Genomic DNA, 22,206 nt, shown 5'->3' on the forward strand with positions numbered 1-22,206 from the left:
GAACAGCACATTTTAGCCTTAAAATGTCTAGCGTTAGCCTGCCAGGGGACGTGATACATGTTCGAGTATTGTCAGACCTTTTAGGGAACACGGGACAGGCCTGCTTGATATTCAGGCGGGCTCCGGGAATCAATGGATGGTAAATGCTTTGTCAGTCACTGACTGCTCGCTGCCGCTCCTTCTTCTCAAGTTATCTGAAAGGGATAAGTCAAAGTAAAGATTAATTACCCTTGGAAACAGAGGAGAGCTTTTTAGCATTTAGGGAATGCCGGCAGCATGTCAGACTGCTGAGGAAGGAATGGAAGGCACACATCCAAATCTTGCTTGATTGGTCGTTTTTGGAGGAGATTTGTGCCAGGTTGTAGGATTTTTCCCTCACGAAGGGCACATTGGAACAGACACTGTAACAAATGTCCTCCATGTGGATTAGTGTTGGGCCTCTCATCACATCAAGTGCTATGATGTTTATTATATAATGATAAGAAGCAATTAATAACATAATCTCCCGAAACAGGACGCAGGATTTAACTAGACTACAGCATCTTCCACAAACATATTAAGTAAACATTATGCATCATTAAAGGTTATGATAAACTTCTGAAACTGTTTAGTAAATAGTAAAGCAAATACATTTTTATGTGGTTCACCTTTGTTGTTGTAAACTTTGACACTGGATACGGTTTTGACATGGGTAATGGTATTGACACTGGTAATGGAATTGATACCGGCAATGATATTGACCATGGTTACGGTATTGATACTAACATCATTGACCATTTGTCACCCCCCTCTCTTAATCAGGAGCGCCAGAGACAGTGACGTAGATGACGATGAGGACGACCGGCGGGTGAGTCGGGGCTGCACCCTGCAGTACCAGCGCACCCTGGTCAAGGTGCTGACCCAGTTCCACACCACCTCCACCGAGGGCACCGACCAGGTCATCACCATGCTGGGGCCCGACTGGCAGGTGGATGTGACCGACCTGGTGCAGGACTCACTGAAAGTGGTCGACCCCAGGATAGCTGAGTTGGTGGACCGCACTGTGCTGGTGGGCCTGGAGCTGGGGTCCACAGTACTGAAGGTATTGAACCTTGGCTAGTTCTCCAAAGTATGAAAAGTGAAGTAGCTTCTTTCAATTGTATTCACTGTGCTGAAGGTATAGAACATTGGCTAGGTCTCCAAAGCTTTTTTCAATTGTCTCTTTTACTTAATTGATGTTCTTGCACTCAAAAACATTATAGGCTAGAGCCCTTGAGGCTAATAGTAACTTGACACTGAGGTAGAGTGTGTGGATCACACTTGACCAAAGTGCAGAAGCGTTTGGAGAGTGCGAGACAATATATTTTCTGCTTCATGCACACTGACCTAGACAAACTGGACATGTGAAAGCGAGAAAAGTATAACTCTTCCTCATTGCTTACACCCATTTCGTATTTGTAATGGAATGCTCTACGAGGATTAAATTATGAATAAGATCTGTCTGTGGTCGTCCTTCCTTTTAAGGATGGCTTCATCTGCATAGGCATGTACTCTATATGGTCATCCGCCTAGTCTCTCACTGTGCAGTTACCAGCTTTACCAACCTGAGTGATCAATGGCTTAGAAGTCTGGGAGAAATCAAAAGATCTCAAGCTTATAGCATATTTTATGGTGCACAAGGACTGCTGGACCTGTCAGTCCTACAAAATTAAGAGTAGCCTAGAACAAACGTGAATTGTTAATACTGTCCTACAAAGGCAAAACAAAGTAACTACGAATTTGGTCGAAAATATTTGATCTGTTGTAATGGCCAGGTATATTATCTGATTAATGTGGTATTTATTTTCCTGACTCAAGATCAAGCCAGTTGATCAGAATATATCATGGCGAATCATAAATTGCTTTCTGTCTAGACAGAAAAATACTTTGTTGAAAAGAAAATGCTATTGCAACCTCTTTGCAATAAGGAATTGAGACCAAAAGTTCAAGAGAAGTTTCAAGTGTTTAATACCAAGGATACAGTCAGCTGAGTGCATCAATTTAGAAAGTTCACAACCATTTCATACTCTCTCCTTGTAGGTGTCACCTCCACAGCTATACATTTTATGACCGCAATGAGTTTCCCTCTGGCTCCCCTGTGGAATGTCCATGGTCCTCTCTTTGTTTAGCCAGATCCCACTTCATCCATCTTCTGTTCTGGGCCTGACCCTGCTCTCTGATCCTAGGCAATTTCCTCTTCTCTGATTAGGTCATGGTTTCTAAATTAGCATACACACAGTTTCATGGCCTAAACTAATCATTCACACCACAGGATACAAACAAACTACAGTTTAACTTGAAACATGTTACATTTTAATAGAATCCATTAACTTTTAAGTCAGATTTTCCCAGAAGAAGAAAAAATACGTAGTTGCTACGTTTTGCCTTTGTAGGGCAGAATAGTTTCCTTATTTTTTCAAGATGCCAATGCCAAACTTAACATGGTTAATCATGGTAATGTCTTTGATGACCCTAAAACGTTTCAAGTTGATAGGCCATTGTGAAGTGGATTTACAAAGGATTTAAATGGGTACATAAAAGCCATCAGCCATCTCTTAACCAACTAAGAGATGTACCATGGGCCTGCATACCAAATTTAGTGTTATTTGGATATATGAGGAAAGACACCTACATAAAATGTTCCATGTCTTTAGGTCAAATGGGGTGTCAGATATGAGGGTTTAAGTGAGACTGCTTATAACAGCACCACCTAATGGCCTCTAGTGTCTGTGTGGCAAATTAGAAAAAAGTTACCAATCTATGCTTGAGTAATTTGATATCTAAGAATAACAATAGGTTTCACAAGTTTGCTGTGAACTCCTAATTAAAGGGCGGAACAGCACTTTTGTGAAATGTATGCTTTTTCCTTCTCTCTTTTTGTAAAGCGAATTATTTCTTTGGCTAAAAGTACGGCACTACGAAGGGTGTAAGAGTCAGATTTTGTATTGTTTACACAGTTCTGAGAGACATTACCGTAATTTCCGGACTATTGAGCGCACCTGAATATAAGCCGCACCCACTGAATTAAAAAATATATATTATTTTGAACATAAATAAGCCGCACATGTCTATAAGCCGCAGGTGCCTACCGGTACATTGAAACAAATTAACTTTACACAGGCTTTAATAAAAATAAATAGGCTTTAACGAAACACGGCTTGTAACAAAAATAAATAGGCTTTAACGAAACACGGCGATTTTTGTTGTTGCAGTAAACAGTAGCCTACCAAGAAAGTCATTGGTCACTATCTTCTTCCTCCTGTGCACTGAAACCACTGAAGTCATCTCCTTTCAAAAAAAATTGAAAGCGGGAAAAATCCATATATTAGCCGCGTCATTGTTTAAGCCGCGAGGTTCAAAGCGTGGGGAAAAAGTTGCGGCTTATAGTCCGGAAATTACGGTACTTAATCACTCAATTAGTCTATATACACTATATACACAAAAGTATGTGGACACCCCTTCAAATTAGTGGATTGGCTATTTCAGCAACACCTGTTGCTGAAGGGTATAAAATCGAGCACACCGCCATGCAGTCTCCATAGACAAACATTGCCAGTAGAAGGGCCTTACTGAAAAGCTAAGTGACTTTCAACAGAACACCGTCATAGGATGCCACCTTTCCAACAAGTCAGTTCGTCAAATTTCTGCCCTGCTAGAGCTGCCCCGGTCAACTGTAATGCTGTTATTGTGAAGTGGAAACGTCTAGGAGCAGCAAAGGCTCAGCTGCGACGTGGTAGGCCACACAAGCTCACAGAACAGGACCGCCGAGTACTGAAGTGCGTAGCGCTTAAAAATTGTCTGTCCTCAGTTGCAACACTCACAAACACTTCCAAACTGCCTCTGGAAGCAACATCAGCACGGTAACTGTTCATTGGGAACTTCATGAAATGGGTTTCCATGGCCGTGCAGCCGCACACAAGCCTAAGAAAACCATGCGCAATGCCAAGGGTCGGCTCAAGTGGTGTAACGCTCGCCGCCATTGGACTCTGGAGCACTGGAAATCTGTTCTCTGGAGTGATGAATCACGCTTCATGAACTGGCATCAGACGGACAAATCTGGGTTTGGCGGATGCCAGGAGAACGCTACCTTCCCCAATGCATAGTGCCAACTGTAAAGTTTGGTGGAGGAGGAATAATGGTCTGGTGCTGTTTTTATAAGCGGTCTAAAGCACTGCATCTCAGTGCTAGAGGCGTCACTACAGACACCCTGGTTTGAATCCAGGCTGTATCACAACCGGCCGTGATTGGGAGTCCCATAGGGCGGCGCACAATTGGCCCAGCGCCGTACGGGTTTGGCTGGTGTAGGCCGTCATTGTAAATAAGAATTTGTTCTTAACTGACTTGCCTAGTTAAATAAAGAAAAAAATATACTTTTGTCCCCTGCTGTTACATTTTCATGAGCGTAGGGTAGAAAAATAAGTGCGCTGTATAGAGATGGATGGCCAATGTGGAACTCTCCCTTTCAGCACGTTAGTTAAATCTGATCCCGGGAATATGCATCTGGGAGTCCCTGACGACAGACCTTGGGATCAGAAGAAAGCATTGTCCTCTCTGGTTTGTGAGGCATCATAAAAAGGAGCTAAAAAGCATGGGATACACGGCGCTGGGCTTTTCTATGTCGACGTCACCTTCGCAGACAGTCCAGCCTTTTCAGCGCAATATAATCAACAGATCGGGATGACAATTCTGTCTCTGTACCAAAGGGATCATACTACTTTTGAATCGCTGTTTTGAAGAGGGAGAAGGGCTGTGATGGTCTATCTGCAGAAAAATTTAACATACACTTGTATTTTTTAAATTTATTTAACCTTTATTTAACCAGGAAAGGCTCATTGAGATTTCAAATCTATTTTTCAAGAGCGTCCTGGCCAAGATAGGCAGCACCAAGTCATTATAAAAATTACAGACAAACAACATGAAAAACCACAAGTAATCTAGTAAAAACCATAGAATTCACAAGAGTATAACAAAATCAAAACAGCAAATTAAAAACATTGACATGTCAGGGAATCAGTCTCAAGATCATTCATCAGTGATTTAAAAATACCAATCGGGACAAGTTCTTCCAGTTTAAAAGTATTTTGTAAGGTGTTCCAAGACGATGGTGCAGAGTACATAAAAGCCCTTTTACCAAATTCAGTTCGGACATTTGGAACAGTTAGCAGGATAAAGTCCAGCGAACGAAGAGAGTACCCACCACATTTCTGAACAATAAAAATGCCCAAATAAAAAGGTAGTAAACCCAAAATGGCTTTGTAAATAAAAGTATACCAGTGACTGAGCCTACGAGTGACTAGAGAAGGCCAGCCAACCCTGGTATACAAAGTGCAGTGGTGCGTAAGGGTTTTGCAGTTTAAAATAAATCTCAAAGTGCCATGGTAAAGGGTGTCAATTGATCTCAAACACTGAGCGGAAGCATTCATATATAAAATATCCCCATAGTCTAGTAAAGGCATAAATGTAGCTGATAAACAGGCCTTATTCCTAAAATAAAATCCCAATTTCATCTTCAATTTTTTTGTAAGTTGTTGAATATGCATTTTAAAAGAGTGGCCATCATCAATCAAAATTCCAAGATATTTATATGAGGTTACAACCTCAATCTCCTTGCCCTGACAGGTAGTAATAGGTGAAGGGTTCACAGGTCTATTTCTTGCTTTAGAAAACACCATTAGTTTAGTTTTGTCACTATTGAGAATAAGCTTCAATTGACACAAGGTATGTTGAACAGTATAAAAAGCAGTTTGCAAGTTCTGGAAAGCTTTTGTAAGAAACGAAGCACAACAGTAAATAACAGTATCATCAGCATAAAAATGAAGTTGCGCATTTTGGACATTTTTGTCTAAATGATTTATATAAATAGTGAATAAGAGGGGACCAAGTACAGAGCCTTGGGGCACACCATTAAAGACAGACAATTTAACAGACATAAGCCCATCAAATTGAGTGCACTGAGTTCTATCAGACAGATAGTTAACAAACCATGCAACTGCATGCTCTGAAAGACCTACACTCGACAATCTCTGCCTTAGTATAGCATGATCAACTGTATCAAAAGCCTTAGAGAGATCAATAAAAAGTGAGACACAATGTTGTTTTTTGTCAAGAGCTTCAGTGATATCATTTAAAACCTTCATGGCTGCTGTAATTGTGCTATGCTTCTTCCTGAAACCCGATTGGTACATTGATAAAATAGAGTTAGTAAATAAAAACTCTTTTAGCTATTCACTCACAAGGGTTTCAAGTATTTTCACCAGGGGTGACAGCTTTCAGATTGGCCTATAATTATTTAAAAGAGTTGGATCTCCCCCTTTTAAAAGTGGCAGGACAAATGCTGATTTCCAGATCTTTGGAATTTCATTACATTCCAGGGTTAGATTAAACAGATATGTAAGTGGTTCAGCTATGAAATCCGCTGCCAGATTTAAAAAGCAGGGATCCAAAAGATCAGGACCTGCAGGCTTTCTCTGATCTAAGGATTTCAGGGCTTTATGTACCACCTGCACTGAGAATGGCAAAAAGCTAAAAGTTTGACCAGCTCTCACTGGTTCATCCACACAAGGTTGTACAGAGACTGAGGACACTGAATCAAACAGCCTACCAGATGATACAAAGTGCTCATTGAAAGAATTCAGCATTTCAGTTTTGTCATATACAGCAACAGAGTCCTTCAAAACACATGACGGTAATTCATTAACATTACTGTTACCAGACATAGACTTAATAGCCTTCCAAAACTTTCTAGGGTCATTCAGGTTATCAGTGGTAACAGACATAAAATATTCAAACTTGGCCTTCCTGAGAAGAAAAGAACACTTGTTTCATAACTGCCTAAAAACAAGCCAATCAACCTCAGAACACGATTTCCTTGCTTTAGCCCAGGCTAGGTTACGGTCGTGAACAATACAAGACAGCTCAGAAGAAAACCATGGATTATCTCTCCCTTTAACCCTGAACCTGCAGAATGGAGCATGTCTGTTTTTACTATTTGGAGAAAACCATCATGAAAGAATTTCCAGGCAGTTTCCACATCAGGGATAAGCTCAATCATTGAATGGTGCCCACATTGATCGTGTCCCCGCTTGCATCTGGATTGACGAAAAGCTATCTTTAAAAAAACATATTGATGAGTTCGTTAACAAGGTTAAGAATTAACATGCCTTCCTTTATAGCATGGATCATAAACTACATTCAGCTGCGGACCAATTCTTTCTTGAGTGGATGGTCAGGGGGCCGGAACATAATTACAACTAATTTGTAGACTGCAAATTGACCTCAAGAAGCCCAAACAGATATAATATTTGACTGAAGCATAATAATTTCAAAACTTGCTTACATTTGTATACGATGACATATACACTTCTTGAGGTCATACAGTTCATTAGGTACACCCATCTAGTACCTGGTCGGACCCCCCTTTGCCTCCAGAACAGCCTGAATTCTTTGGGGAATGTAAACGTTGCTCAATTGGTATCAAGGGACCTAACGTGTGCCTTGAAAACATTCCCCACACCACCACCACCAGCCTGTGCCGTTGACAACAGGCAGGATGAGGCCATGGACTCATGCTGCTTACGCAGCCATATCCTAACTCTTCCATCAGCATGACTCAACAGGAACCGGGATTTGTCTGACCAGGCAATGTTTTTTCACTCAATTTCCAGTGTTGGTGATTGCGTGCCCACTTGAGCCACTTCTTCTTGTCTGCTGCAATAGCCCATCCTTGACGAGGACTGACAAGTTGTGCATTCCGAGATGCTGTTCTGCACACCACTACCGTGCCGTTATTTCCCTGTTTGTGGCCTGCCTGTTAGCTTGCACGATTCTTGCCATTCTTCTTCGACCTCTCATCAACGAGCTGCTTTTGCCCACAGGACTGCCGCTGACTGGATGTTTTTTGTTTGTCACACCATTCTCAGTAAAACCAAGACACTATCGTGCGTGAAAAACCCAGGAGACTGGCTGTTTCTGAGACTCTGGAACCAGCGCGCCTGGCACCGACGATCATACCACGATCCAAGTCGCATCGGTCACTAGTTTTGCCCAATCTAGCGTTCAATCGAACAGTAACTGAATGCCGCGATGCCTGTCTGCCTGCTTTATATAGCAAGCCACCGCCACCTGACTCACTGTCTGTAGGAGCTAACCATTTTTGTGAACGGGGTGGTGTACCTTAATACACTGTCCACTGAGTGTATATCTCTCTATTGTGCATGGGAATACTTTGGAATAGATTTCCCAAATTAAAATCCCTTGGAGATAATTTTTTTCAGAAAACTGGAGAGGGGGGGACAAATAAAATCACCAGCAGGCCGCCAGTTGGATAGCAGAAAACAAATCATTCAATCAACATTCATATCGGTTATAGATTATGGCAATATCATCTATATGAAGGCAGATGCCACTATAGTGAAGCCATTGGACGCAGTTTATCGTAGCGCACTACGCTTTATAGCGGGCGAAAGGTTCGGTACACATCAATGCATTCTGTATCAGAAAGTAGGCTGGCCCTCTGAAGTCTTGTAGATCGATGCATTGCACTCTTTTTGTTTTAAAGCCCTCTTGCACAACTTCTGTACCTTACTTCATTGTTAACATACGGACGTACGAGCTACCAGACGTGGTCTCAGGGATGGCTAACTCTGGAGATCCCTTTAATCTCCACTGAGTTAGGTAAATCTGCTTTTAGTTTTTTTGCAACTTACTTATGGAATAATCTCCCAAACTCTCTAAAATTTGATGATTTGTGCCTCTAGGGCAATTCAGATGGCTGATTGAGGACCTTTTTTCTGAATAATGTGTTTATTTTCTATGATTGTGTTTTGTATCTCTGTTTCTCTTTTCGTAGTGTATTGATACTGTATGTATATTTTTTGTAATTACGGGGCTCATCTGTAAAAGAGACCTTGGTTAAATAAAAAATGTAGTAAGTAAAAGGTGAATAAGCTATTTGGATAATGAGAAAAGCCAGTCGCCAGTTTTCCCCAAATAGAGGCAGACCTGTCAAGGCTCCAGGATTAGCTCGAGATGGGTGGGTTTTTTATGTTGTATTTTGTGCCCTGAGGCCATCCGATGGATTCAAAAGTTTTTTGCTAACCACCCATTGGTGGTTAGCAAATATTATTTTAGAGCCCTGGGAGACTGTTAATGGCAGCATGGTCATCATCCGGTCTCCTGTGTGTATGTTTTGGCTCAAGTGACTTATATATCACACACACAAGGCGGACAGAAAGACAGATGCACAGACAGACACATGCATGTACATGCCATCCCACTTGCCTGTATTTCCATCTGTCATGACACAAAATGATTGGTGTGACAGTCAAATGGTCTCTTGTTGTTTGCAGGTGGAGTCTCCACTCGCCGTGGAGGCCATGTTGGGAGAGACGCTGTTTTCCGTCACCGACGAGAAAGTCTCCATCTTGGAACTTCGCGTCCATGCTATCTCTGGACTTGCTCTGTCAATACAGCCCAGCCCTGGCAACAGTCACACTATGGTTGCCAAGGCAACTGGCCTGCAGACACTTACTGCACCAAAGCAGGTACTATACTAATATACTAATAGATAAGATGATACGTGTGGATGTCATTAAGTTTACATGTGGATGTCAGTAAGTATATGTTTATATACATAAGCCACCTGTCATCATATTGTTTGGTTCTCAGGTGAGTATAGGTGAGTTTATTTTCACCAAGGTACATATTCAGCTTCACGTCTTTTGATGGTGTTAATAGAACACCACAGGAACTGCCTGACTCATAGAACCAAAAGCTCTTCTTCAATGTACAGACCCACTTTATTTTGGCCTTCAAAGATACTCAATGACAGAAGACATTGTCAGGTCAAAATGATAAACATTGTCAAATTAGCTGCCTGAAATTACAGAAGGCATTGCCATGGTAAGTGTCTGACTGTGCCAGTACATGCCGTCACACAACTTTGGAGGAAGGTCATTCCAGTGAACATAACACTGACCTGTAGCAATTTCTCTCTCTATATAGTACCTCTTTACATTGAAAGCCATTTATACCATATTTTAACTAATTGGTGTCAAGAGGACATTCTTTTCATTCATATCCCTTTTCTCAAGGTATTTCAGCTTGACCACCACCATTATTTGGAGTGGGTTGTACAGCGGGTCTTTATGAATGTTCCTTAGTGAACGACTATCATACATATCATATATGCAAATCATTCATCGTACATGTGTGTCGGGTTAGTAAGTTTGTCAACCACAGTTATAGCCTTGACTTTCACCTCATGCCGTTGTACGTCCTGATGAAGACCATTGTATAGATAACGTCAAGGAAAACAACTAAAGGATGTTCAGTTTATTAAACTAAACATACAGTACTGAGTACAGTACATAACGTAATATGCCTATTTAAAGTGAAGGAAATGTATATGCAAGCCTTTACATACAGATATCAAATGTTATTTGTCACATGCTTCGTAAACAACAAGTGTAGACTAACAGTGAAATGCTAACTTAAGGGCTCTTCCCAACAATCCAGAGAGAAAAATAAAAGCAAGATAATAACACGAGGAATACATACACAATGAGTAACGATAACTTGGATATATACATGGGTTACCAGTACCTAGTCGACGTGCAGGGGTACAAGGTAATTGAGGTACAGTACCAGTCAAAAGTTTGGATACACCCACTCAATAAAGGGTTTTTCTTTATTTTTACTATTTTCTACATTGTAGAATATTAGTGAAGACATCAAAACTATGAAATAACACACAGAATCATGTAGTAACCAAATAACTGTTGAACAAATCAAAGTATATTTTATATTTGAGATTCTTCAAAGTAGCCACCCTTTGCCTTGATGACAGCTTTGCACACTCTTGGCATCCTCTCAACCAGCTTCACCTGTAATGCTTTTCCAACAGTCTTGAAGGAGTTCCCACATATGCTGAGCACTTGTTGGCTGCTTTTCCTTCACTCTGCAGTCAAACTCATCCCGAACCATCTCAATTGGGTTGAGGCCGGGTGATTGTGGAGGCCAGGTCATCTGATGCAGCACTCTATCACTCTCCTTCTTGGTCAAATAGCCCGTACACAGCCTGGAGCTGCAGAAGGCTGTGGTAGTGTTGCTGGTTAAGTGTACCTTGAATTCTAAATAAATCACAGACCGTGTCACCAGCAGAGGACCACCACACCATCAAACCTCGGTTGGAACCAAAAACCTCAAATTTGGACTCATCAGACCGAAAAGACAGATTTCCACCGGTCTAATGTCCGTTGCTCATGTTTCTTGGCCCAAGCCAAGTCTCTTCTTCTTATTGGTGTCCTTTATTAGTGGTTTCTTTGCAGCAATTCGACCATGACTCCTCTGAACGGTTGATGTTGAGATGTGTCTGTTACTTGAACTCTGTGAAGCATTCATTTGGGCTGGTAACTCTAGTGAACTTATCCTCTGCAGCAGAGGTAACTCTGGGTCTTCCTTTCCTGTTGTGGTCATCATGATATCCTGTTTCACTGCACTTGAAGAAACTTTCGAAGTTCTTGAAATGTTCCGTATTGACTGATCTTCATGTCTTAAAGTAATGATGGACTGTCATTTCGCTTTGCTTATTTGACCTGTTCTTGCCACAATATGGGCTTGGTCTTTTACCAAATAGGGCTATCTTCTGTATAATACCCCTACCATGTCACAACACAACTGATTGGCTCAAACGCAATAAGGTGGAAAGAAATTCCACAAATTAACTTTTAACAAGGCACACCTGTTCATTTAAATGCATTCCAGGTGACTACCTCATGAAGCTGGTTGAGAGAATGCCACCAGTGTGCAAAGCTGTCATCAAGGCAAAGGGTGGCTACTTTGAAGAATCTAAAATATTATATTTTGATTTGGGATTTTCTCCCATTCTTCTATGCAGATCCTCTCAAGCTCTATAAGGTTGGACGGGGAGTGTTGCTGCACAGCTATTTTCTGGTCTTTCCTGAGATGTTTGATTGGGTTCAAGTCCGGGCTCTGGCTGGGCCACTCAAGGACATTCAGAGACTCGTCCCGAAGCCACTCCTGTGTTATCTTGGCTGTGCACTTAGGGTCGTTGTCATGTTGGAAGGTGAACCTTCACCCCAGTCTGAGGTCCTGAGCGCTCAGGAGCAGGCTTTCATCCATAATCTTTCTGTACTATGTTCCGTTCATCTTTGCCTTGATCCTGACTAGTCTCCCAGTTTCTGCCGCTGAAAAACATCCCCACATCATGATGCTGCCACCACCATGCTTTACCGTAGGGATGGTACCAGGTTTCCTCCAGCCGTGACACCTGGCATTCAGGCCAAAGAGTTTAATATTAGTTTCATCAGACCAGAGAATCTTGTTTCTTATAGTCTGAGAGACTTTAGGTGCCTTTAGGCAAACTCCAAGCGGGCTGTCATGTGCCTTTTACTGAGGAGTGGCTTCCGTGTGGCCACTCTACCATAAAGGCCTGATTGGTGGAGTGCTACAGAGATGGTTGTCCTTCTGGAATGTTATCCCATCTCCACAGAGGAACTCTAGAGCTCTGTCAGAGTGACCATTGGGTTCTTGTTCACCTCCCTGACAAAGGCCCTGCTCCCCCGATTGTTCAGCTTTAGGAAGAGTGTTGGTGGTACCAAACTTCTTTCATGTTAGAATGATGGAGGCCACTGTGTTCTTGGTGATCTTCAATGCTGCAGAAATTTTTTGGTACTCTTCCCCAGATCTGTGCCTCGACACAATTCCTTCGAACTCATGGCTTGGTTCGAACTCATGGCTCTGACATGCACTGTCAACTGTGGGACATGTGTGTGCATTTCCAAATTATGTCCAATCAATTCAATTTTACCACAGGTGGACGCCAATCAAGTTGTAGAAACATCTCAAGGATTATCAATGGAAACAGTTTTCACCGGAGCTCAATTTTGAGTCTCAAAGCAAAGGGTCTTAAGGTATCTGTTTTTATTTTTAATACATTTGCAAAAATTTCTAAAAACCTGGTTTTGCCTTGTATTGTGTGTAGATTGCTGATCATACAAAAAAAATAGGTTAAGGCTGTAATGTAATAGTGTGTAAAAGGTCAAGGGGTCTGAATATTTTCTGAAGGCACTATATGTACATACAAGTAGGGGTGAAGTGACTAGGCAACAGGATAGATAATAAGCAGCAGCGTTTGTGATGAGTCAAAAGAGTTAGTTCAAAGGGGGGTCAATGCAGATAGTCCGGGTAGCTATTTGGTTAACTATTTAGCAGTCTTATGGCTTGGGGGTAGAAGCTGTTCAGGGTCCTGTTGTTTCCAGACTCTCTGCTTCCGCTTGCCATCCGGTAGCAGACAGAACAGTCTATGACAAGTTTTTAGGGCCTTCCTCTGACACCGTCTGGTACAGAGATCCTGAATAGCATTGAGCTCGGCCCCAGTGATGTACTGGGCTGTACGCACTACCCTCTGTAGTGCCTTGCGGTCGGATGGCAAGGTGTTGCCATACCAAGCCGTGATGCAGCCAGCCATGATGCTCTCAATGGTGCAACTGGATAACTTTTTAAGATTTGAGGGGGAAGAGGTATTGTCGTGCCATCCCAACTGTGTTGGTGTGTTTGGATCATGTAAATTCCTTAGTGATGTGAGCACTGAGGAACTTGAAGTCGTCGTATCGCCTTCGCTGTGGCTCAGTTGGTAGAGCATGGTGTTTGCAACGCCAGCATGGTGTGTGCAATGCCAGGGTTGTGGGTTCAATTCCCACGGGGGTCCAGTACAAAAAAAAAAGAAATTAAATGAAATGTATGCACTCACTACTGTAAGTCGCTCTGGATAAGAGCGCCTCTAGTCTGTGATTAGCTCCTTTGTCTTGATGAGGTAGAGGTTGTTGTCGTGGCACGACACTGCCAGGTCACTGACTTAATCCTTATAGGCTGTCTTATCGTCGTCGTAGTAAGCAAATGTAATGAGGGTGTTGGAGTTGTGCGCGGCCACACAGTCGTGGGTGAATAGGGAGTACAGTAGGGGAATAAACACACACCCTTCAGGGGCCCCTGTGTTGAGGGTCAATGTGGCAGATTTGTTGTTGTCTACCCTCACCACCTGGGGGTGGCCCGTCAGGAAGTCCAGGCTCCAGTTGCAGTGGGAGGTGTTCAGTCCCAGGGTCCTGAACTTAGTGATACACTTACATACATTCTCACATAGGCGTTCCTCTTATCCAGGTGGAAGAGGGCAGCGGACTGGATGTGCAATAGATATTTATAGAGATGTGCAATTGAGATTGTGTTATCTGTGGATCTGTTTGGGCGGTATGCTAATTGGACTGGGTCCAGGGTGTCTGGGATGATGGTGTTGATGTGAGCCAAAGCATTTCTTGGCTACAGATGTGAGTGCAACGATGCAATAGTCATTTAGACAGGTTACCTTGGCATTCTTGGGCACAGGGACTATGGTGGTCAGCTTGAAACATGTAGGTGTTACAGATAGGGTCAGAGAGAGGTTGAAAATGTCAGTGAAGACACTTGCCAGCTGATCAGCGCGTGCTCTGAGTATGCATCCTGGTTATCCATCTGGCCCAGCGACCTTGTGAATGTTAACCTGTTTAAAGTTCTTACTCACATCAGCTACGGAGAGTGAGATCACACAGTCGTCCGGAACAGCTGGTGCGCATAGAAGGCATAGAAGGCATTCAGCTTCTATGGCTCGCGACTGGGTTTCCCTTTGTAAACTGTGATAGTTTGCTAGCACTGCCACGTCCGACGAACATCTGAGCCGACGTAGTAGGATTTGATCTTAGTCCTGTGTTGATGCTTTGCCTGTTTGATGTTCGTCGGAGGTCGTAGCGGGATTTCTTATAAGCGTCTGGATTAGTGTCCCACTCCTTGAAAGCGGCAAAAGCGAAAGACAAAAGCAGTTGCTTATGGAGACTGACATCTTAACTGACACTTAATTCAATCTGTTGTTTTAATACCTTGATTTAACGCATGGGTGTCATCTCATAAGAGTGTCTACAGCTGGCAAAACAACTACTGTTGAAGTGTCTTTTTTACCTGCATAACACATTGATTTCCATAGGGAAACGTTCTCTCTAATTGGTCTTACTGTTTGTAACACTGCATCCAGTCCGCTAATATGATCCTGGAATTGATCTTGAAAAAGTTACAAGGAACATCTGTGGGGAAGCAGCACACATCCACAAGACGGACTGTTGATGCTCGTACTGCTCATTAACCTATTTGCCTTAATGCTGTGCTGCACCCAAACAGCCCTCCAAGACATGGGCGCGGGGGGAAAAAATCTGATTTATTACGAAAAACTCCCAGGGAACGTCACATCATACAAGCAAAATAAATGTTGTTTAATAAGAAGCAGAGGAATGCGGTCTTATTTCCGTCGTGTTTGAGCCTGGCAACGATGGCAACTGGGGACTTTGGTTTCTCTAATCCTCACAAAGAAATAATTGGCCCCAAGTCCACCTTTTCCTGAGAAGCTGGATCACACTGTGTTTTCCGCACTTGGGCCGTGTTCGTTCATATTCCCCATGACGAGAGAACACAGCCAGGTTTCAATGGCTAGGCAAGTGGGGGACAATGGCTATTGTTTCTTTACCAACTCTCTCTTTGCTCTGGCCAGAAAAACTCTACCATCAGGCCCTGGCATTAAATGACAATTTATCTCGCCTTTCGCTGCTTGGCACCTTAAAATGTAATTAGGGTAATGTATTGTCCTAAAGTGCTATCTGGGCCTGGGCCATAAAAGGCAGTCAATCCCTCTGCCAGTGGAACTCTCAGAGGGGTTCTCAAGCTATTTCACATCATTTGATTCTGTTTCACAGGAAAATCCTCCACCACTGCGTCTGTTAAACATCCCCTCTTTTACTATATAAATGAATGAGCCATAAACTAAACTCAGCAAAAAAAAGAAACACCCTTTTTCAGGACCCTGTCTTTCAAAGATAATTTGTAAAAATCCAAATAACTTCACAGATCTTCATTGTAAAGTGTTTAAACACTGTTTCCCATGCTTGTTCAATGAACCATAAACAATTAATGAACATGCATCTGTGGAACGGTCGTTAAGACCCTAACAACTTACAGAGGGTAGGCAATTAAGGTCACAGTTAGGAAAACTTAGGACACTAAAGAGGCCTTTCTACTGACTCTGAAAAACACCAAAAGAAAGATGCCCAGGGTCCCGGCTCATCTGCGTGAACGTGCATTAGGCATGCTGCAAGGAGGCATGAGGACTGCAGATGTGGCCAGGGCAATACATTGCAATGTCCGTATTGTGAGACCCCTAAGACAGCGCTACAGGGAGACAGGTCGGACAGCTGATCGTCCTCGCAGTGGCAGACCATGTGTAACAACACCTGCACAGGATCAGTACATCCGAACATCACACCTGCGGGACAGGTACAGGATGGCAAAAACTGTCCGAGTTACACCAGGAAAGCACAATCACTCCATCAATGCTCAGACTGTCCGCAATAGGCTGAGAGAGGCTGGACTGAGGGCTTGTCGGCCTGTTGTATGGCAGGTCCTCGCCAGACATCACCGGCAACAACGTCGCCTATGGGCACAGACCCACCGTCGCTGGACCAGACAGGACTGGCAAAAAGTGCTCTTCACTGACGAGTCGCGGTTTTATCTCACCAGGGGTGATGGTCGGATTCGCGTTTATCGTCAAAGGACTGAGGGTTACACCGAGGCCTGTACTCAGGAGCAGGATCTATTTGGAGGTGGAGGGTCCGTCATGGTCTGGGGTGGTGTGTCACAGCATCATCGGACTGAGCTTGTTGTCATTGCAGGCAATCTCAACGCTGTGCGTTACAGGGAATACATCCTCCTCTCTCATGTGGTACTGCAGGCTCATCCTGACATGACCCTCCAGCATGACAATGCCACCAGCCATACTGCTCGTTCTGTGCGTGATTTCCTGCAAGACAGGAATGCCAGTGTTTTGCCATGGCCAGCGAAGAGCCCGGATCTCAATCCCATTGAGCACTTCTGGGACCTGTTGGATCAGAGGGTGAGGGCTAGGGCCATTCCCCCCAGAAATGTCCGGGAACTTGCAGGTGCCTTGGTGGAAGTGGGGTAACATCTCACAGCAAGAACTGGCAAATCTGGTGCAGTCCATGAGGAGGAGATGCACTGCAGTACTTAATGCAGCTGGTGGCCACACCAGATACTGACTGTTACTTTTTATTTTGACCCCCATAGAGACATCAGAGATTGTAACGTTCTTTGTTTCACGGAAACATGGCTCACTCGGGATATGTTATCCGAGTCGGTACAGCCACCTGGTTTCTTCACGCATCGCGCCGACAGAAACAAACATCTCTCTGGTAAGAAGAAGGGCGGGGGTGTATTCCTTATGATTAACGAGATGTGGTGTGATCATAACAACATACTGGAACTCAAGTCCTTTTGTTCACCTGACCTTTAATTCCTTCCAATCAAATGCCGACCCCATTATCTACCAAGAGAATTCTCTTTGATTATAATCACAGTCGTGTATATCCACCCCCAAGCAGACACATCAACGGCCCTGAAAGAACTTCATTGGACTCTATGTAAACTGGAAACCACATATCCTGAGGCTGCATTTATTGTAGCTGGGGATTTTAACAAGGCTAATCTGAAAACAAGGCTCCCTAAATTCTTTCAGCATATCGAATGCGCGACCCGGGCTGGCAAAACCCTGGATTCTTGTTACTCTAACTTCCGCAATGCATACAAAGCCCTCCCCCGCCGTCCCTTTGAAAAATCTGACCACGAATCCATTTTGTTGCTCCCAGCCTATAGACAGAAACTAAAACAGGAAACGCCCGTGCTCAGGTCTGTTCAACGCTGGTCCGACCAATCGGATTCCACGCTTCAAGATTGCTTCGATCACGTGGACTGGGATATGTTCCGCATAGCGTCGGACAATAACATTGATGAATACGCTGATTCGGTGAGCGAGTTTATTAGCAAGTGCATCGGTGATGTTGTACCCACAGCGACAATTAAAACCTTCCCCAACCAGAAACCGTGGATTGATGGCAGCATTCGTGCAAACTGAAAGCGCGAACCACTGCTTTTAATCAGGGCAAGGCAACCGGAAACATGACCGAATACAAACAGTGTAGCTATTCTCTCCCCAAGGCAATCAAACAAGCTAAGCGTAAAATGCAAATTAATTACTTAAAAATCATACCAAGTGATTTTCTGTTTTTTTGTTTTAGATTCCGTCTCTCACAGTTGAAGTGTACCTATGATAAAAATTACAGACCTCTACATGCTTTGTAAGTAGGAAAACCCGCAAAATCGGCAGTGTATCAAATACTTGTTCTCCCCACTGTATATACTGTACTCTATACCATCTACTGCATCTTGCCTATGCCGTTCAGCCATCGCTCATCCATATATTTTTATGTACATATTCTTATTCATTCCTTTACACTTGTGTGTATAAGGTAGGTGTTGTGAAATTGTTAGAATACTTGTTAGATATTACAGCATGGTTGGAACTAGAAGCACAAGCATTTCGCTACACCCGCATTAACATCTGCTAACCATGCGTATGTGACAAATAAAATTTGAATTGATCAATGAGAGTACAATCTATATTCACCCTTTTAAAAAGACAGCCAAAAATGTGTTGAATTTCCAATGTTTTATCACCATGCTTTCAACCATCTAAAAGCACAACCAAATTCCAATGGAAAAACTGTCTGATTTTGGTTTACTTGTATGGAGCGATTTCAGTGCTACCAGAGATTGTATTTGAACTCTACCATTTTTTATTTGTATTAGGATATTGCATTTTTATTTAATATTTTTGAATTTGTAATGCACACATTGAATTATTGAATTAATCAATTGAACTGGTATTTCATGATTTTAAACTGAATTGATTGGATATTGTATTCTGTTTTTACATATCAATTATATTGAATATTGAAATACAATATTTATATATTCAGTTGTAATATGTTAGCTATTGCATTCATTGTCTCTGTATGAAGTTTACAAACTATAATTTCAAATTTGTCAAAGTTTCATATATTCAACTTCTCAGATGCATTCAGATTCAGTTTTCAAATTCAGTTACCTACATTCAGATTCAAAACCAGAGACAACATCCTGGTACTTTGACAGCCAGGAAAAGTAGAGGAGAACAGATAGAATCAAATGCTCACTGTTAACAGAAGCTTCTGGCAGTTTCTGAAGCCAATGTGGCATGTTTAATTTATTTTCTTCCTATCAATTTGGCTCTAGCGTTCAAACTGTTTTTGCTATGACCTATTATGACAGCATTTCTGAAAGCTAAGACTCTGGAATATGGATGTGCCTTCTGTTCCCCTCTATGATGATCACAGTACGCGTTAGAAGGGAGTGTCACAAAAACAATTTGGCCCCCATAAGAATACAGGCCTGTCATAGCCCTTCCGCTTTTTTCCTATTTAATCTTGCTCTTGTGACTGACTGGGTTCGAACCAGGTCTCCTGCATGCCACAAGACTGTTAGCCCACTTAGCTAAAGCCCATATGGAAGTCTTCAAGTCTCCAGCAAGGTTACTCATCGAACCAGCTCAGTTACATTTTTAAATTTTAGTCATTTAGCAGACGCTCTTATCCAGAGCGACATACGGTAGTGAATACATTTCATACATTCATTTTTATTTTCTCCATACTGGTCCCCCGTGGGAATCGAGCCCACAACCCTGGCGTTGCAAACACCATGCTCTACCAACTGAGCCACACGGGACCATTTCACCCCCCGACCTCATACTCCGATCATAGCATCAATATAACTGACTGGGTTCGGAATCAGGCCTACTGCACCACAACACTTTCTTTGGCAAACAGCATGGTCCCCACCTGTGTTACACTTTATCCCCCTTTGACCTCCTCCTTGAAGAGACCCATCCAAGTCACATGACCAATGCTTTAGCTCAACATGCTAACACAGTCACATGTTAACCTTATAATGACTACCCTTGCCAGAGACTTGAAATTTACACATGTAACACAAGTCAAACTCATTATTTTACATTTACATTTTAGTCATTTAGTAGATGCTTTTATCCAGAGCGACTTACAGGAGCAATTAGGGTTAGGTGCCTTGCTCAAGGGAACATCGGCAGATTTTTCACCAAGTTGGCTCAGGGATTCAAACCAGCAACCTTTCGGTTACTGGCCCAACACTTGGCTACCTGCCGCTACCTTAACCACTTGGCTACCTGCCGCCCTAACTAACATGTCTTCAGGTCTCAGGCAAGATTCTCATTACATAAGCATGGATCACCAAACCACGTTCTTTTGATGAGTACCCTTGCTGGATCTTGAAGACTTGTATTAGTGTAGCAGATGGGGATCTGTGAAACTCACTCCTTTGCCTGAAGTGTCGCCCTTTGCCCAATTAAAGAAGGCCTTTTTTAATAGTCGATGGGTTGGAATGCTTCAGGAGGGAAAAATGTGTTTGCAAGGCAGAGATCCTGAATTCGAGTCCCGGTACAGTATGAGCTGAATCAGGGGGAAGCAGTACTAGTTAAGCATGCAGCGTGCTGTCCTTTACATGAACTTCCTGAACGTATCCCTATAGGCTTCAGCTAAGTGGGCTAACACAGTCTTGTGACATGCAGGAGACCTGGTTTTAACCCAGTCAGTCACAAGAGCAAGATTTAAATAGGGAGTGGAAAAGCTATCCTTAGAAGGGCTATGGCATGGCTGTTCAACTACACTGAGTGTACAAAACATTAGGACACCTGCTCTTTCTATGACATTGACTGACCAGGTGAATCAGGTAAAAGCTATGATCCCTTATTGATGTCACAGTTTAAGTCCACTTTAATCAGTGTAGATGAAGGGGAGGAGACAGGCTAAATAAGGATTTTTAAGCCTTGAGACAATTGAGACATGGATTTTGAATCTGTGCCATTCAGAGGGTGAATGGGCAAGACAAAATATTTGTGTCTTTGAACGGGGTATGGTAGTAGGTGCCAGCGCACCGGTTTGAGGTTGTCAAGAACTGCAAAGATGCTTTGTTTTTCACGCTCAACAGTTTTCCGTGTGTATCAAGAATGGTCCACCAATTCTGTGATATGTAACTTTTAAGTTGCATGCATTTGGAACTATCTACATTGATCAGTCCAAAATTACTTTTTAATTCTGTAATGGAAATACACTACATGGCCAAAAGTATGTGGACACCCCTTCAAATAAGTGAATTCGGCTATTTCAACCATACCTGTTGCTGACAGGGTAGCTGTACTGTAGATAGATCAATTCTCCAGTAGGAGGTGCTGCCCACCCTATTGCTTTTTTGTTCTGATAGTGGATATATATATGTTGAAAATCTGATGTTTTAAATGTACAGATTCAACATATTTTATACAAGGGTTTTCTATGTTGAAATTTGGTTACCATGATTTTTTATTTAACCTTTATTTAACTAGGCAAGTCAGTTAAGAACAAATTCTTATTTTACAATGACTGCCTACCCCGTCCAAACCCTCCCTAAGCCGGGCGATGCTGGGCCAAATGTGCACTGCCCTATGGGACTCGCGATCACGGCCGGTTGTGATACAGCCCGGGATCGAACCAGGGTCTGTAGTGATGCCTCTAGCACTGAGAAGATGCAGTGCCACTTGTGATCCAAATCCTGAGGTTTAAATTTCAACCTCAAAACAACAGTTTTGTTGAATTACTTTTTTGACATCCAATGTATTTTCCACATATATTCCACATCAGAATACATTGACAAATTATGTTGAAACAACGTTGATTTAACCAGTTTGTGCCCAGTGGGTTGTTTGCTTTGTGTCTAACCTTTTTCATGTGTCAGTGTACTAGTGGGTCATCAGGACAGGGTGACATACTCAATGTATTATTTAAATCATGTGTTTCAAAGGCCCCCTTAATTTTGACAAGTGGAGATGAGAGGCTCGTGCTCGAGCCGGAATGTCATAGCAACCTTGAAGTTCAGTGTCCACCTGAATCAAATAAAAATAAGTCTCAGCTCTCCAACAGGGCATTCCAATCCAGACAGAATTTAGATAAATGCCTCTCTCATTGGAAAGTGAAAAGACGTCTCAGTTGGGATCTAAAAGCGCTCTGTCAGAAAAGCTATTTTCTTTTGTCAGCCCTACAAAGCAGGTGCGCGGAGAGGTATTGTTTTAGCGGGAGCCAAAGGAAGGCCTCTGTAAAAAAAAAAAAAAAAACCTTGTTACCTGGAGACATGGTCACC

The 22,206-nt window shown here is 42.7% G+C and overlaps 1 protein-coding gene across 2 annotated transcripts in view; it reads left to right on the forward strand.

Moving 5' to 3' along the window:
- The window catches only part of LOC106567556 (transmembrane protein 132E), a 383,196-nt gene that overhangs the window by 357,378 nt on the left and 3,612 nt on the right, over window positions 1-22,206 (forward strand). For both annotated transcript variants that reach the window (XM_014137017.3, XM_014137016.3), the window contains exons 7-8: window positions 802-1,081; window positions 9,366-9,560. In XM_014137017.3, the coding sequence (XP_013992492.1) occupies window positions 802-1,081; window positions 9,366-9,560 (475 nt within the window). The remainder of the gene's footprint in view (window positions 1-801; window positions 1,082-9,365; window positions 9,561-22,206) is intronic.

The sequence above is a fragment of the Salmo salar genome, chromosome 13 (assembly GCF_965601325.2).
Source record: "Salmo salar chromosome 13, fSalSal1, whole genome shotgun sequence".
NCBI lineage: Eukaryota > Metazoa > Chordata > Actinopteri > Salmoniformes > Salmonidae > Salmo > Salmo salar.